This window comes from Oryzias latipes, chromosome 13, assembly GCF_053564925.1.
Source record: "Oryzias latipes strain Hd-rR chromosome 13, Olatipes_Hd-rR_3.1".
Lineage (NCBI taxonomy): Eukaryota > Metazoa > Chordata > Actinopteri > Beloniformes > Adrianichthyidae > Oryzias > Oryzias latipes.
The window spans coordinates 23366353-23384985 of record NC_136249.1 but is presented as its reverse complement, the minus strand read 5'-3'; the positions used below and the strand labels follow the sequence as shown (position 1 = coordinate 23384985).

General features: G+C 37.5%; 1 protein-coding gene across 2 annotated transcripts in view; it reads left to right on the top strand.

The window, feature by feature from the left end:
• Positions 1 to 18633, top strand: part of schip1 (schwannomin interacting protein 1) — a 247031-nt gene that overhangs the window by 6560 nt on the left and 221838 nt on the right. The window contains exons 3-5 of one of the 2 annotated variants that reach the window (XM_020708229.3): positions 2029 to 2096; positions 3031 to 3099; positions 6422 to 6563. In XM_020708229.3, coding sequence (XP_020563888.1) covers positions 2029 to 2096; positions 3031 to 3099; positions 6422 to 6563 — 279 coding nt within the window. Of the gene's footprint in view, positions 1 to 2028; positions 2097 to 3015; positions 3100 to 6421; positions 6564 to 18633 lie in introns of both variants that reach the window. The other variant, XM_011482493.4, reaches the window with a different exon arrangement.

Here is an 18633-nt window from a genome sequence, read left to right as displayed (position 1 = left end):
CTTTGTTCATCCAAACAGGCCCTGATAAAACACTGAGTAGTTAGGAATATAAAAGATCTTAAAAAGTACTTTTTCTTTGTGTTTATTTAATTCTATTAAAGACATTTTGATAAGAATGACGGTACCGCGATTTACCTGCAACTATGACAGTTTACGAAAAAGTCCCGCACCTTTGCCTGTCTCCGCCAATCATTCTTGAAGGCTTAATCACATGTCATCAGTCTGACCAATCAGAAGTGCTTAAAGTCTTCACTTCCTTGTTCTTAATTCTGCTGATAAAGTCTCTCAGTTCTAACAAAAATACCAGCTAAAGCTCGTCTTTAGCGGTGTAGCTTTCCACAGAGTCTGGTGTCAGACTGTGGAACAAGTGAACAAAACAATGAAGCTCCGAGACGCGAGTCTTTCTGCAAGTTTTTGGCAGTTTCACACTACATCTCCCATGATGCATTGGCTTAAAGGGACAGCGCACAATGAGTTGTCTTTGTGAAACGTCTTGAAACCACAACAAACAAACAGTTTCTAAATTTTCTAATTTAACTTTCACGTCATCTGTTAGAAAAAACAGCTGCAACTTCCTGCTTTTTCTGCCACAATTATCACAAAAATGCACGTGAGATTGCAGGGGGGGGCTGTCGATCAATACAGACCATGAATTTCTGTTTTTTTTTTTTTTTTTGGATGCTGGTGTGCCGTGGGATTTTTGTCAAGGTTAAAGTGTGCCGTGGCTCAAAAAAGGTTGAAAAACACTGCTTTAAGAGTTCTAGTTTTGTTTGTGCCTTTATTTTTAGTTAAAGTGTTTTCCAGGTGTCGGTTTCTGTATCTGAAATGATTCAGAATACGAGTACCAGTTTATGGTACTGGTATCCTCCAGTACTTTAAACTAGTGATAAGCAACACAATTTGGTCGAAGTGCCTCATATCTGCCTGGGGAAGGCGGCCTCCGCTGAGGCCCCAGGAAGAAGCAGAAGTTCAGGCCGAGAAATGCTTCTCCCCGCCCCCGGAACGGAATTATATTTTTTTTAGTGTCAGATAGGTTGTTGTGGGCGTAAAACCTGCAACTGCGTATTTACACATTTAACACACACCCAGTATCTGAGGTATTCGGGCAATGTCACTTGCCTTGACACTTTGTGATTGCTATAGTCACTCATTTTTAGTACTTCCTGCAATTCTTGAGAATAGTATACGGTTCACTAAAAGTTAACGGCTCCTTAGTGTTAACCTGAAATCACAAGCTTGCAATCCTCTGCGTGTCCACTTGCAGTGATGCAACTCACTGTAAAGCAGATTTACTCTTGCAAGCAGGCGCCTGCTGAAGCTAGAAATGCTGGTGATAACAACACTGCCGTTCATAGCAGTGGAAAGGCGACTGTAATTAAGTTACAAAAGATAACAAAGGCATTTTTCTCATTACATATATTATAGTGGTGCTGTTCTAAAATCTGATGTAGATAGAAAATTTTAAAAAATCCATATTGAAGACTAAAGTGTAGTTGACTTGCCTTGGCATTGCAGAAACATGCCCCATCGCTCAGTTTTTGCCTGCAGAGTTGCCTGAAAGGGGCCTCAGGGCTGGTTCGGAGTAATCATTGGGCTGGTTTGACACTTGTCACATGCTGTTACACAGTAAAAATCTTTTAAACAATTGTATGATCCTGTTGACTCATTGCAGTGCAGACAACTAGACGCACACAGCCTCTTGAGTTTATTTATCGGAAATTAGACATTTAGTTTGTGAAAAATTAATTGTGTTTTATTAAAATTGAGTTAAGGCTACGTGAGACAGCATAACATGTAAATCTATAAAGGTACTACTGTTTTTATATAACACTTCCTCCAATGTCTGCTCAACACTGAAGACGTTTTTTTTTTTCTCTCTCTTGGCCTTCCTTTCAGGAGGTGCCACAGTGAACCAAGCTGCGATTTGGCTTCAGTTTTATAGCAGATTCCTTTTCTAACTCAACTGTCTGCACTTACCCTAACTTAGAACCGACACACAGATTCTTAACTGATGCCTACTCTTTGCAGGAAAAAGTAAAGAGATGTAACCGCTGCCATAGCCACAGTGGAGGGCAAGCAGTTCGCAAAGTTGAGAGGTAAGGTGCTTGAATGACACAGCTGTCATTTACAGTCTTATGTGGAAGTCCCTTCATTTGAGTGATAATCACACAATAAATAAAAAATTCTGCCATCAAAAAACTTAATGTAGTAATAATACTACAAATATATGAGCCGTTAACTCTGAAATAGGGATTTAAAACCAAAAAAAATGAAATTTTCTATCGTAGCTGTTGAACCAGCTCATTCACTATTTGGGATCTACAGCCCAAAATTCCAATGGATTACAGTAACACACTAAAGTCCTTGGTCAGACAATGCATGTCAGTCAATCATATAAAAGGATTTTGTGTTCAATATTGACAATTATTGTATGTTTGCAACAGGTTTTTTTTATTTTATTTATTTTTACATATTGTGCAGCACTAATAATAATAATAATAAAAAAAGTATATACCATAACTTATTCAGATCTGAGCTTTGATGGCCTCTCTGTAAATGTATGCTCCTATTCTCACATTTTTTAGCCACAGGTGTGTTTGGCAACCCCAGAAATCTGACCATTTAATTTCTAACCCTTGTGCTATCCTATGGGGTCCAGATGACCCGATCCTTACATTGACGTGTTCTCCCTACCATGACAAAGGTGGATAAAGGTGGAGAGGACACCAGTGAAGATCACAAATCATTGAAGAAAAAAGGTTCAGCGGACTGTCTTGTGAGGTCTAGATGACCCCACTCCCAATGTTAAAGTGCCTAGTGACTAGGATAGCACAAGGATTACGAGTGTTGACTGTATTTAACAATGTCTCCTTGTTAAAGTTAACTCTAAACAGCCTCTAAATCCTTACAAATATAAAGTTGTTCATTTAAACCTCTGTGCATAAATAGGTTTCAAACAACAAGAGCAGCTTGTCAGACTACTTAAAGCTTCATAGCTTTATTTGTTTTTCACAGAGGCTGTTTTTGCAGGAGTGAAGATGAGTACAATGACCCTCGCCACCTTGACCAACAGCAGTGCCTCGAGATAAAGGCTATTGTGTGAGTATCTCCATTGACTTCACTGTGTGGCGTAACTCAAATTCAAATTCAACTTTTTATTTATATAGCACTTTTCCTGCTGAAGAGCACCTCGAAGAGCACCTCGCTGAATCACGCTGTCGGCAGATATTCTATGCTCAAATACTTTTTTCAGCATTTTCTAATGCATGGGCTTTTTAGCAGTGCTTCATAAAATCAAGTCATTTGCTTTTATTTGCATTTTTGGGACTCTGAGGTTAAAGTGCAATTTGGGGGCCATGAACCCTCAGTGACAGTCTAATACGATTTTTAAGGTGATTTGAGTAAGAAACAGCTCTCGCTTTAGGCTTTTATTCTTTAAAAGTTTAAGGTGGATGGGGAAAAAGCTCTCTCTGTGTAGAGGAAACATGGTTGAGATGTAGAAAGGAGCCAAATCCCCCAGCAAAGGCAGTCCTACATGGGGCAGGGGTGGATAAAATAAAGCTTAGGACAGAGTAAAAGTGTAGAAAATAGGGATGGACAAAGACTGGGGGAAAGGTATTGGTTTTAGAGCAGGGATTTATGGCTTAATTCAATTTATTCCATTTGGTTCAGTTGACTCTCTGCTCCACTGCAGGTGAATGTGTTTCTCTATCGAGTAATTGATCCCACTCTCTATCTTGGACGTTGTTGTCAGGGTGACTACACGGATGAAAGAGACTCAAAAGTGATAGACAGAGAAGGAGTTTTGTTTGTAGGGGTTGTGAACTGAGGTGAGATCAATAGCCACAGTATGAAAAGGCTATATCAATAGTTGAAGAAAAAAAAGCTAATGTTTGAAAAATCTTGGTGGGAATAAATGAGTGAGAAATGTGCTGCAGCATCTTTTTAACTTTTAGATTTTTTTGAAAAACCACATTGTTTTTATTCTTTTGAAAGGTTTCAAGGAAGCTCCATAATGCATTCAGATGTGTAAAGGCTGTGAAAATTAGAAATAACTTAATGCACTTACATGGTGCATCTCAAACCAAATTAAACCTTAAAATAGCTGTTTAAATATTCCAGACTCAAGAACATAAAAAAAAAAAAAGTGACATGACGGTTACACTGAAAGTCAGTTGCTATTCACTCCCATGTTAAAAGGTTTAACTTTGCATCAACAAAAATATTTTGATACAAATATATTTTTTGTCTTTCTTGATATATTTAAAACATGACTTTATGATTTAAATAATCATTGAATGAAAAGAGGGGTTTGACTATAAAAAGCAAATCAAACTTTAAAGATGAGCAGTCGAATTGCATTCTGGAACTTTGACTATATTTAAATGAAGGTGATGATTGCAAATCTACGCCATTACCTCTGCATTTTGCTTAATTTGCCTTAGAAAGGTAATGTAACTGCTTTAAACAGATATCACAGCAAGAGGAAACAATGACAAATTTTGTTAGTAAAAAAATTGAAAACGAGCAGAAAATATGGATGTTACTCCCTTAAAATGATCTACCTCCAGTGTGACTGAACAAAATCACCACAGTAAGCCTTCAAAATAGGTAAACCAGATCACAAAATATACTATTGACCATGTACCATTGTTTCTTTTTGTGCAATAAAAATCCAAATAGACTGGTGTCAAATACTGGTACGTAAGGCAACAAATCAGGTACATACAGTGATGGGGACTTAGATATGGGTTTAACTTAAGTCTCCTTTACAGTGACTTGAGACTTAGCTTTAGACTCGACATCAAAGACAAAAGCAGTATTCTCTTTTTTTTTTCTTTTTTTTTATATTCGGGTTATCGCTGTCAGGCCTGAAAATAGAAGGTTTCCTTACGGTATGTTTGTATTGGGAATGCAGAAACAGAACCCTGTTGTTGTATCCCTTCAATTTGTTTAAAGTAGTTTAAGAGTAATATGTGTTTACATTTCTTTAATAATTTAACATGTACATTTCAGGACTTGAGATTTAAAATGACAGCTAAAGATTTGAGACTTGATTTGAACTTAAATGCATATACTTCTGGCTATTGACTTGGACACACAAAAAGAAGATTTGTGAGCAGCTCTGAGTGTATGTATTTTCATGAAATAACCACCAGTTATATTTTCTAATTTTCTCTGGACACATGCATAGAAAAACCCAAGTTACTATTACTATTCCATGAAAGTAGGATCAGTTTTATAATTTGATAATGTCAGTAGGATATTGGCAAATGTTACTAAACTCACTTGTCCAAAACGACTACCATGTTTTAATTCAAGCTACATTTGGAGGTAATTTGGCTTGTGTAGTACTGATGTCCAAGAGATATTAAACTGTTTATTAGTCCTGGTTTATTTTATTGCGTGTTTATAATCATTTTTGATTTAAACGATTTAAATATTCAGTAATTGTGAAAAAAAATTATTAAACGGTGTTGATAGAATAAACTACTGACATCCCTGTTTATGTTTCAACAATGCTGCTGCAAATGTGTCTTTAAGTTCTGCCTTGAATGCTAAATGATCCGTCAAAGCAGCTCAGCGCTTCTCAGCAGCTATCAGGGATCTTAATGAGGCTGCGTCTGTCTCTGGCGTTTGACCCGCACAACATGTGTGATGCCGCTAAGTGACAGTGTTAGCAGAAGCCGAGCACTGCGAAGTTACTGTTTTGACTCGACCTGTTTTCATTCTCATGTCTATTATTCTTGTCTAATCCCTCCTTAAATGATGACCTGGCATGCGTCCTTTTTTTCATTTCTTTTGTCTTGATGTTTTATTTAGTTTTTTTGCTTTGTCTACCTGAAAAATGATAAATGCAAACATTTTTTTGAAACCTGATAGATCCTTCACTATCTGTTTGCAGATTGTTGCAGGAAGCTTCGTTACCTTTTACATTCCTTTTTTATATAACACAATAGTTTATTATTTAAACCCATTGAAGTTGAATATTTTTCCTGTAATTCTTTAGCACATCATTTAATTGCAAAGCAAAAATGAATCTTAAAGTAAAAAGAAAAAAACTTGGTTTTAAGAAAAAATGTATTTTGCTGGAAAAAATAATCTCAAGAAGTTTTTCAAAAGCAAAATAATTTTAGAAAGTATGTCTTAGTGACATGAATTTTTTTCTTACAATAATTATTCTTGGTAAGACCATTTTTTAGATTTTTTTTTTTGCTTATTTAAAGGAAATCTGCCAATGGGGTAAGCATTTTTGACTGGTTTCTAAAAGGCCTGTTTTTGCACTGATGACTATTTCAAGACAATCTAATTGTCAGATGTACTGACCATAGGTTTGATTGCTTTAATACAATTGCCTACTTGAACTGACATCATTATTTGCTTTTCAAAAGGCGAAGACCCACATGTTTTATGTTGACAGGATCCAGCGGGCCTGGCGGGCAACCATGTCCCGCAGAGTGAGCCTGGAGGAAAAAGACGAGAACTCCAGCATCCATCGCTGGAGTGAAGTGCTGCCTTCAGAGAGCCTCCATGAGCCTTTGTTGACAACCAACATTAGTACGGTAAGACTGCAACAGGAATGTCCTTTTGAGTGCTGATCTGCTGTTGGTGACTGTATGAAAAAAAAAGGGACTAGTGAAGAAGAGACCAAACAGGATGGAATAACAGAGGGATGATTTCTGTCATTTGGTGGACCGCAGGGGTCGGATTGGTGAAAATACATAGGAGGCCAGCTGGCGATGTGCCCAGCTCTGTAATTAGACGTTAATTAGGTGAATTTTCAAAGCTAGTTGGTTGATTAATGGAGTGCGTCTGCCCTTGTCATCCCCCCGTCTCACCCCCCACCTGCTCTTCATCCCCTTATTTTCCTGAGGGAGTGTGAGGGAGAATTAAACAGTACTCGCAGTCCATGACAGCCAAACAAAAGCAAGAGGAGAACAAAAAAAAGAAAAACGGTTTCCCACAAACTGATGAACAGTGACTGGATAAAAGAGCAAAAAGAGCCAGACTAGCAGAGACAGAGATGAGGAGATGGATGGTGAAAAGGATTCCTTTAGATCCTCCAAAGTTCTAAGTGACAGACGCAGACTCAGACTCCATCTGTTCTGCTGCTTCTCGCGTTGGTGTCGCCTCTCTGTGTAGTAGTTGCACCAACACATTCAAGCCTCCCTCTTGCTATGCCCACGCTCTTTGCAGAGACTCTGCGCTTAAAAATATGATGTCATGTCTGCATACTCACCAGTGTGAGTGTTGGTACCTTCTTCCCTTTTTTAAGCAGAGCTGGGGAAAAAAAAAACTCAAAACAAACAGATGGGCTCATGTACTACTCGGTGAGACTGTACAAACCTGCTTTGTTTTTAGATTGTTTGTTCTGCTTGAAAGGACTTGCTGTTTGGTACACAGTAGCAAAATGTATTTCTAATTAGATACTACTGTGGCTTGGGAAAAAAAGGGGTGAGACTGGAAGCCTTCACCCTCAGTACCATGAGTTTTTAAAACAGCTGCAGATTTTATTGATGCTACAATTAGTGAAAGAAGTATTTAAACATTGTTAGATAAACCTTCCACAGAATACTATTTTATTCTGAAGAAAAAATATGTGTATATTTTATTAATATGTTATTATGTATACATATATAATGGATTATTTTAAAACAAAAGAGTGTTTTCGCATGAATCTAAAATGTTTCTCTTGAACTTCTATCGTCTCCTTATTTGTTCTGAATTTGTTAAGACAAACATTTCCGGTGGTATAACACCACAAGGCACACATGGCAACTTCTCCCTTTGAGAATGTTCCCTCTAACTAATGGGGGATATTATTGCAACTTTTTATTTTTCATTTATTGTTTTAAATAAATCTGATCCATCTTTGCACCACCCAGACTTTTGACTCAGTAAACCATAATAAATTCATTGCTAGACTCAATGCATTTCATTTCACAAAAGATGCAAACTAAATGGATTTAGTCACATCTATCAGAAAGGAGACAGCGTTTGCAGGTGGGTGGCATCTACTCACCTTACCTTAACTTCCCAGTGAGGGTTCCTCAATCTTGGGAACATTACTGTTTTGTATTTATGCCAATCTGTGTAAAAATGTATACACACTATTATGTATGCAGATGATACAGTCATTTTCACTTTTGACAAAAGCCCCCATGAAGCACCTCGACTACTTTCTACCGCTTTGGATGTTCAGGGGTGGCTGGCTGATTTACTCATGTCTTTCTTTTAAAAAAGCATGTTAAAAATATTGTAAGAACTGTAAATTATACATAACATAATTTTAAACACATCAAAACATTGTTGACAAATAAAGCCAAAAGAGCGCTGATAAAAAAAAACAACTTGTTTTTACCACAATTGTCACATTCTTCACAAATACAAACTCCTGAGCTTCAAACATCTTAAACAGTTTAAATCAACTTGTCTCGTCTATAAAGTCCTACATGGTTCAGAACCCCCCCCCCCACACACACACACACACACCACCACCACCACTACTGAATGAATTCATCATGCAGAAATCACTCAGAGGCTCCTACAGAGGAACTCGGGCTGTTGTTAGAGGTGACTGTGAGGTCCCATTTAGACAAATGTCTTTCTCACAAAATGTATTGCTATTCCAGGGCCCAACTTTTTGGAATAGAAAAACCAATAATAATCAGAGAAAATGCAAATTTTGTCATTAAAAAAAAAAAACAGCTGAAACTGTAGCTTTTGGAATCTAAAATGTCCAAACACAAATGACCGGAAATGAGAAGAAAAAATTATTACAAAACAGACACTGACTTAAAAAAAATGATTTATCTGTTCTTATTTTTATTCTGTATTTTATTTGTATTATTTTGTATACTGTCATTTAACCGTTTTTTCTTTTTATATATAATTTTATGTGTACTCTCTCTCAAACTCTGTTTTATTTCTTTTAACATCAACCTGCCAAGGGACTGCAGATGGAAATTAGCTTGCGGCTATAATTTAGCATACTTACATTTGTTTTAGTGTTTATTAATATGTCCTTTCTCAATAAAATTATGGTAATTAATTAAATTTAACCTGTCCATTCGTACCATATAGACGCAGCCTCTGAATCACCATCTCTTTCCCTACTTTTACTCACCACCGGGGGCTTACCTGTCAAACTGGCGTCCATCCAGCTGCCTTTAAATTACCAGGTAGAGTAAACAGCTGCTACAAAAACAGGATTAAAGAAACTGGATTTAGCAAGGCTAATAATCTCTCACTGTATGGAAAATAAATCACTTTTCAAACAAAATGTCAATCCCTTTTTTATTCACCCATTTTTTTTGGTTTGTTGGTTTCAATTTTGTTATCTGGACACCCACAGCATTCATCAAGTCGCAAAATCAAGACAGGAGTCAACCATTGACTGCATATGCATGAGTGCATGAGAACTGGACTGAGTGACCCCTCCCAACTTGCATTTCAAATAGGAAGTACCTGCTGGTCCCAAGAACCCAATATCCTATAGATTTCTATTGAGAAACCCTACCCTTTTCTTTATATGTTTTTGTTAATCCTTTTTTTTAATGATTTTTTTTTTCTGTAGTGCGTTATTCAAGTTATATACTGGCCAATCAGATGCCTCAATAAAAGTGGGTGGTCTCACATCAAACATTTGAAGCATTTCATTGACAGATTCTCCCGAGCCTGCTTTTAAGTGGAAGGGGTGTGGCTTTCTAACAAGCTCACTACTGATTAGTGAGGTTGGTTGCCATAGAAATGTTGACTCAGACCAACTCAGAACAATCACTGCTTACTGATGATTTCTGGTCCCAACATGGTGGGGTCGACCAAAGCTTAGGCCAAAGACCACCTACTTTTATCAAGGCATCTGATTGGTCAGTTTATAACTTGACTAATTTAAAATAAAAAAATATATTAAGATTAGAAAGAACATGTTGAAAAAGGTAGCAGAGCAAGAATGGTCATTTTGGGAAATAGAATGTCTGAGTAATAGCTATTCGTTTCTTCACAGAAGTCGGTGGGATTTCGGCTTAATGGGACCAATGGGTACTTCCTGTTTGGAATCACTCAGTCCTGTTCTCATGTAGCCAATAAGCCACGTGTTTCTTTGAAGGAATAAACACATACTGGCCACTAATAACTATTATTTGACGTCTTTTCATTTCATTGTATACGCGTATGATGCAAATTGTTCATGTGCACAGTGACAATAAAGGCCTTCTCTTCTATTCTTTTTGACAATGCTGCTTTAGCACCCTTGGGTACTTCTATCTTAATTTCAAGTGTTATCTCACTCTGTGTCACTTTAAAACTTCAGAAGAGATATCAGCTTCTATCACTCAATCCAGCTTACCTAATTTACTCAGAATCAGTTTTTGGGAAGTAATAATAGACAAGCCCCAAATGGCTTTATTGCCCCAGGCACTTTCACACTCTTATTTATTGTATCACTCATTTCTTCTGCCTCCAACTCTACCCACAACACACAAGTTCCATTTTTTTGTGTCTATCATACTCTCTTCCTCTATCTTGCTCACTTCGTTGCCTCGTTCACTCTGTGTCTTTCTCTGGCTCCTGTGTGCTCTGAAGGACACACATTCATCAGTGTAAGGCCAGGGTGCCACATTATATCTTTGTGTGGGTGTTCTTGTTAGCTTATGTGAGCTTGAAGGACCTTGCTTTTGCCCTGTAGGGGAGCGGGAAAGGTTAAAAACATACTTCATACATATTTCATGGAATTCTGATGATAAACACACAAACTTTGATAAGACGCTGCAGCACACACTCTCTTCATTGTGCATCCTTGATTTACACACACTCATGTAGATCTATGCATATGGAATTCAACAGTTTACTTCAATGTCAAGTTCATATTGCAGGTGCATGTGCAGAAATGAAGGCCTGCTATAAAACTGGACTCAAATATATTATTTATGCAGCAATGCTTTCATGTCCTGCTCTGTCATTTCTACAGTAAATCAATAGTTTGGGCTGTTCTGAAGTTATACTTTACTTTAGCTGAGATGCAGGAACTGCTACGCTGGTAACTTCAACACTACACTGAACAACTATAACTTTTACACTTTTTTAAGAACTTATTAATACTTACAGGAGTCCCGTCAGTTTGTACTACATATGTAGAAGGAAAATGCTACATTGTGAGTTTATATGTTGCTGTTGATCTCGTTCAAATATTTTTAAAATTTATTTGATTTATGTTTTCCCCAAAGAACAGCTTCATTAAAATCTTTGGTTTTATATAAGTATTTGTTCTCACCCAGCTGAAGGAATTCCCATATTTCATGTTGTGGAACGTTTGAGGCAGCTATAAGAAGATTATGAATCATCACATCTATTGGTAGGCAGAAACTGATTATTCCATATGTGCATGCCTTCTGCCAAATTTGAGGATTTTCCACTAAATGTGTTCATCTACAAACCTTAGTTTGAGAAAAGTGAATAAAAAATTATTTTACAAGAACAGGGTTCACTGTTAAATAATCAAAACCTTCTTTATTAAGGGAGATATGAGTTTGCTTGTTTTCTCCTCACTGAAGTTCACATGATCTTTTACACTCTTCTGGCAAACCTTACTAGGAAGCAAACTGGTGTGGCCCAATCAGCCCAGTGTGAAAGCTCACTGAGCTGAAGCAAAGAAAATTGCTCTTGAAGGGAGCAAATGTTTATTTATATTCAATTTAAGTTGGCTTTCAGTTTTAGGAAAAATATAAGGTCAATCTCAGGAAACAGAAAAAAAAACTGTGGACATCCACAGCAGGCAACATTTGTTATTGATTTTTCATATTTAATTTTTAATGGTTCATAGTAGAGAAATGAAAAATTTTCCAAAATGAGAGAAGCCCACTGTAGTGGGTCAAGCATTTGGTTTACAAGTCTCCTGGACGTTTTCCATGGGGAGGTGTTCTGTCCTTGTCCCACTGGGTGGAGACCCATTGGAAGACCCATGTCAAGCTGGAGAGACTATATCTCTCAGCTGAAATAGGAACGCCTCGGGATCCCCCCGGAGGAGCTGGAGGAAGACGTCGAGGAGAGAAGAGTGATGGTATCTTTGCTTAGACTCCGACCTCCGTGATCTGGCCTCAGAGGAGAAGAAGAAAATTGACAGAGAAGTAAGCACAACTTGGCTATATCTGAACAATTGTTCAGAATCCGAGCTCTAGAAGTTTTAAATGTCAGAACCCAGAGATGATGTGAGGCATGCGTATGAACTACCAATAGCAATTATTTACATGGATTTAATGATGATGTGTTGGAAAACAGAAACACCTCGGTGAGCTCTGAGATACAGAAGATCAGCTGCCCAGGTTCAGCTCGATGCTGCAAAGTTTGTCAAAGTTTGGCCATGTTGCAGTCTATTAGTTAAGGACACTATGGACAATGTGCGCTTCGTTTATTGAAGACGTTGGAGGCAGTCAGGTTTGGGAACAATAATTAATCACACTATCATTTAACACAAAATGCATGTGTTTTAGTTCAAATGCAAGGTAAAACAAAAGAGTCATTTTCATGCCAAATATATTCTTCCCAGTAGTGTTTAACTTAACATTCAGCAGATGCACTTGTGTGAGTAAAAGTGTGGAGGACTGCTAATAACTAATTGGCTGCAGATGTGAATGCAGATGAGGTCTTGCACCCTGCAGAGAGAGCAGAGACTCTAAACCCATGATTACTCATAGATGAAGATCTGCAAGCTGTTATAGGTGCTAAGTGCATTTCAGTGGTGCAGCTTATTACTAAGATAAATTGAGATAATTGCCAGGTCGCCTTGATGCTCTGCTCTGTATTCAGCTTTGACAATCTCTCAGAGGATCTTTTTAGGTTTCAGTATCCATTTCACAACGCCATCTACACGTGCTGACTCTGTTGTTTTTGCAGATCCACTTGAATCAAAGCCAAGCGTGTCCCTCAGAGATGTTTTGGTTTGTTCGATTTCAAACTGAAAGCTAAGGATCAAAGCTAAAGTCTCGCAAAGATCAAATGCGTCGGAGCTACGCTTAAAACCCGACGCTGCAGCTCAACTTTCTGGTGACAAATCTATTGATTGAAGTGATGGATGGTTAACTAAAAAAAGCAAGACTGCCGCTGCATGAGAAAGATGGAATTGACTGTAAAGTATAGATGTCACGCACATCTTCATCTGTGCTTGGTCTGCGATAAGTTTGTGTGCTCGTTGCTGCTTGTTTGCAGAAAGTGTTTGTGGACATTGATCTCTTCCAATCTCTGTGACTTGTTTGTGCTTCTTTTTCCTTCATTTTCTGAGTGCAGGGGCCAGAGAAAGTGTTAGTGTAAGCGTTTCTGCTGGATTCGCGGGATATCATTCTGTCATCTCTCACTGCCAAGAATCTCGGGCAAAATGACGGCTGCAACCATGCTGCCACCTTCTACCCTCTTAATCACTTTTTCTCTCATTCATTGTCATTCCCTCCCTTTTCCTGTCTGCTACTTCCCCCTGTGGAGAAATTCTGCCACACCCCAACCCCCTGGACTGTTGTGAACAAATGTCTTAGTGGTGTGACTCCATGTCTCGTTGGGAATAAATTCATACACCTCTGCTCCCGATTTGACATCGATCAGGCTTTACTCATTAAATAAGCAGTAACATTTGCCTATTAGCTTATTTACTGTCAAAACAAGCCACGGCTCAGCTGGCATTCTGAGAGGTAATAACTCTTACATATTTATCTGACTGGGAAGTAAATGTGACTGCCAGCTCAAAATGTCATCTCTGGATGAAAATGCAGGCATGACATGAGCACAGATTTGACTTCCTTAAAGTAGAAACCGACATCAACAACATAAAAATAAAAATAGAAATAAAAAAAACGAGCATTTTTCTTTCTTCTTACAACACCAACTCATGATCAAACCTCTACTTCTGATTTGTTGTTGGTTTATCCTTTAACCGAAATGAACTAAGACCTCACTGATCCAAACAAGAGAATTTTGTTTTACTGTACATTCATTGAATCCAATTTTGATTTTGCAATGCTCTAATCATAATAAATTAAAGACCACTGGGAACGCCTTTAGAATACAGAAAAAGATTATCAGAGTGAGACTAAGTTTACAGCTTAGGGACTGTAGTTATTGTGAAAAAAAAAACCATTCATGACTTTTTTCAAAGACGGTTGAAGACCATCCCACGTTTCAGTTTTGTAAAGTATAGCATTCATGTAAAAAATGGGAAAAAGGTTGTTGATACATGAACACTTTGAAATGACAAATTATTGGCATGTCATATTAATAGGAAACATGCTAGACATTACCTCTATGCAGACGGTGTAGCACACTGACAAACAACCACGCTTTCTATATTATCTTTCTGACAGTGGATGTGTTTGTGAGACGCTTATGAATGTGAAGTTTAGACGCAGTTGCAAAGCAACCTGAGAGAAACTGGAATTTTTAAGGGAACTGTGTAGGCGTATAATGTATAGGAGTCTAGTGCTTGGATAAATACATTTAGTTTTACGCTTTGGTAAAAACATAAATAAAAAAAAACAAAGCTTGTCATCTTATTTCCACCCTGGAACTTTTAAAAGTTCATTTTTTTATCTGATGAAGTTTCTTGGAAGGAATTGAAGTCAAAGTGTTTTAAAAGCAAAGTTTCCTAAATGTATTAGACAGTTTTCTTTTTTTTGCGTGCAAGTATTGTATTTGTTCCCTGGTTTACTTATCAATTTAGTACATTCAAATGAGTTTGTTCTGACTTTTTTGTGAGGTTCTCATAAACCTGTAGGATCTCATTTCACTAAACCTTTTTTAACGTTAATTTCCTGACTCGTGATTTGCTTCTCAGTGCAGTTAGGATTTTCTTGGAATTTTTGTGCAGATACATGGCAACATTTTGTTTAGCTGTTGGATTGCTTAGTAGGCTGCGTGTAAGACTGGTGCATGGAAAAACAGGGTTTCGACTCCCAGGGGGCGCGATGAGCTTCATCCAGTATGGGTCCATGGGCAAGACACCTTCGTGCTACTGCCCAACAATGTACCCAAAAGGGGGGCCAAGTCTGGCTCTCCCTGTGCTTGTCCCTAGCCCGCTAAAATACAGGGTTGTGTCAGAAAGGACATACAAATCGCTGCCAAACCACCTTTAACTTAAAGCTGATTCTGTGGTGACCCCCTGAAGGGATATGCCAAAAGGTGAACAATAACACATGGTAACTTTGAGAAGGAGAAAAGAATACCTTCAATTTGGGTAGTCCTTAATTGAAATTGCTATTGAATTTAAAAACAACAATAGGATTCAGAAGCTAACCACGAACGATTTGACCATCTTATCTGTTCTGATTTAATTTTTTTCTCAATAATATATATAAATATATTGTAATTTCATAAATCTTGTGTTGCATTAATATATTAACCCACCAAGTGATGGCACAAAGCAGTAAAATAATGCATTAATGAAATGTACTTTTCTTTTGTGTTCCATTACAGAACATTAAGCAGACCCTTTTAACTAGAGATGCTTGCAAGTTTTTGTTTTTTTCTCAAAACAAGACCCATCTGTGGATGTCACGTCCCTAGATTCAGATAGCTTCTAACATTCTTGGTTCTTTCTGTTGCTTTTATTAAAGTCAGTCTTAGCATATTAGATGATATACTGTGGTAGTCTATATTTCAAAGCCCATTAAAAATATTACTTTATGTTCTTTCATTATTAAAAAGTAAATACAAAATCAACACAAGAATAAATCTAGATATTTACTACATAAGGAAAGAAAATTGTGAGCGATTTCTTCAGGCTGAAGGAATTTCTGTATATCTGCCTCAGGAGTGTAGACAGACAAATTTATAGTTGTTTGTTCTATGCTGCTTGCAGTTATTATTACAAAAAGCAAAGAACTTGCATGGGCTATTTTTTAGTTTGTGTCAATCAATAGGAAGATCAAAGCATGCAAAGAAGCTTATACTAGAAAGCATTGCTCTAAAATAGCCATCGATTTTGCTAGTGGGAAAATCTCTCAGAGATTCATCATGGATTTATGTCAGAGAGACAATGAGGTGAGAATGGATCTAATGTCTGCAGGAGGGGGACGATGGATAGCTAAGAAACTCAAAGGAGGGGACTGGTGTAGATTCCAAAGTAGTTATGAGAATAATATCTCTGCATTAAGGCTTTTCAAGCCTGCATTTCTTTGACTGGGAGCATTGAGCCATAAGTGTGTCAATGAGGTCACTCTTTAGTCATAGTTTAAAAAAATTCAAAAGCATCATCAGTTCACCTTATAATCCCCATCAAAAAAAAAAAAAAATCAATAAAAGCTGTTACACAAACAGAGACAAATTGATAAATGACAAGAAAGGAGGAGGTCGTGACCAATGCACTGAGAAGATTTTTCTCATTTAATGTTCTTTTGTTTGTGCAGCATCTTGAATCCTTGGTTGGAAATTCAAAGCAGAGTGTAAACGGCAATTCAATGATGCAAAACTTTACAGGTTTTGTATGGAAATTTGATTGGATGCTCTCTGCCAACTCCCCGAGAGCCCTTTAATTGGTTATTTATCCATAAAACATGCCATTTAGCCGACATTATTTAAACTAAACAAGCATGTAGCTGCATTGATTCTCGCATATGACTGGCTACAAACATGTTGTGCCACCCTTATTCAGACAGACTGGCAATAAAAAAGCATAAATCTGCTGGAAGCATCTCTCAACCATCTGCAGGAGTAATAACAATCTGGTACCTAAGGCAATATGCTCTCCTGTTCTATTTCAACACAACTCGCCCTGCACACACACACATCCCCACCAGTTATCTCTTCAACTCCCTTTCCTTGCCTCCAGTTTTTTCTCCTTTTTGTCTTTTTTTCTTTTATTTATTTCAGCTGACTTTTTTTCTCATGCTTTTACACATAGGATTTGTCCCCAGATAGGCTCAGTCCTCATGACCAATGAGTCCGCCCATAATGAGGTCCCTGGAGCAAAGAGGAGTGGTGTAAACAGACGTGGAGGGCAGCAAAGGAGAAGTACAGGGGGTTAATCTCCTCCCTGACCCACTCGAATATTAAAACCTCTGGAGTCCTTTACCCTCGTCTAACTTTAACTCTCACAATCACTTCTACTTTTCTCTGTGTCCCTCCGCTCTGTTCATTAGCCAACTACCATTACTGTCCATTAACTAGATCAGAGGCATTATAATCTGCCTTTGACATCATTCCCGCTGCTCCTAGAACATTTCACGTTGAGTAAAAGCTGCAAGAAGAAGTGGCCACAGAAACTTTGCTTCTAGACTAAAATCAAAAGCCTGCATATGTAAGATGAGGCTGAGAACTGCAGTGGAGAATAACATTCACAACGATTCGTATTTCATCTCATATAGAAAGCAGGATTCCCTAAAGATGGCTCTTTTTTTTCTCAGCTGATGGAAGGGCATCTTGCTTAAACAGATTTACAGTCATTAAAAAGAAAAAGATAAGAAGATTCCACGTTTTGTTTTCCTACGCTCTTGCACTTTGGGGTTTGCTAAAAGAAAATCCTTTTTCCTAATTTAAAAAGCCATTTTGGCCCTTAAGAAGGGAGAACTGATGTGTTGGTTAATTCATTTTAGAACCACTGACACTTCCCTGATACGGTGAAGTCCTGATTGTTGCAGCCTGCTGCTGATTGTCTCATTAGTCTCTGCATGAACAAAGAATGCAAGTTGTTCATCTTTCTGAAAGAGAATTATCTGTAAAAGCAGCACTTTGGTAAAAAACAGAACAAAACCGGAAGTTACCTTATTGTTCTCTGTCCCTTAAAGGGGAATTTGTTATTTCAACATTTATGCTCCTCACAGAACACACACATTTTTGTGAGTACAGACCCTGTTTCTATCAACATTATGATTTTTTTTTTCAACAAATAAGGAATATATTGTGTCACTCGGTGGCTTTTTATTTATTCATTTATTTTTAATCAAATTGCAACAACACTAATGGCTTTACACACTTTACACACTCCTGATTAAAAATCTAAAGACCAATTAGGAAAATGCAAGGAATTTTGCACATCTGGACCTTAGCAACGTTCTAAAAGAGTTTCAAAATTAAGAAAGAGGAGCAAGAGAACAAATATTTTTGGCTGACAATTCATTAAAAATCAAGATTTAAATAAAAAGGACTGATCATCAGCTGATCAAAAGTTTAAGGTCACAGCCATTCAATGGTATTTTCTAATAATTAATCAGCCTGTCAATGTCCCTTGATAGCAAAGGCAAAAAAAAAGCTAAATGTCTTTGAAAGTGGCAGGATTGTTGAGCAAAACATCTACGAACATGCCATCTCTGAGATTGGACGCAAAAAAACACTTTTTACTTCTTTGAAATCACATGTAAGGACTTCTAGGGGTTGAAAGCTATAAAATGAATAAGGATATTAAACACTAGGGAAATGATCTGGGTGAGAGCACACACGCCACCAGAGGCGTGTGGATCCGGGTTTTTTTGCCACAACAACAATTTATTAATAATAAAAACTGGCTGGTCACTGAGATGTTGTTAAAAAACTATTAAAAGATATAAAATAGTTCTAAAAAGTCCTAGGAAGGATAAAATGCAACAAAACACTAAAACAGGATAAAAACTACAAAAAAAGAAATACTAAAAGTCTAGGGGACAGCTAGCACAGTAAAAA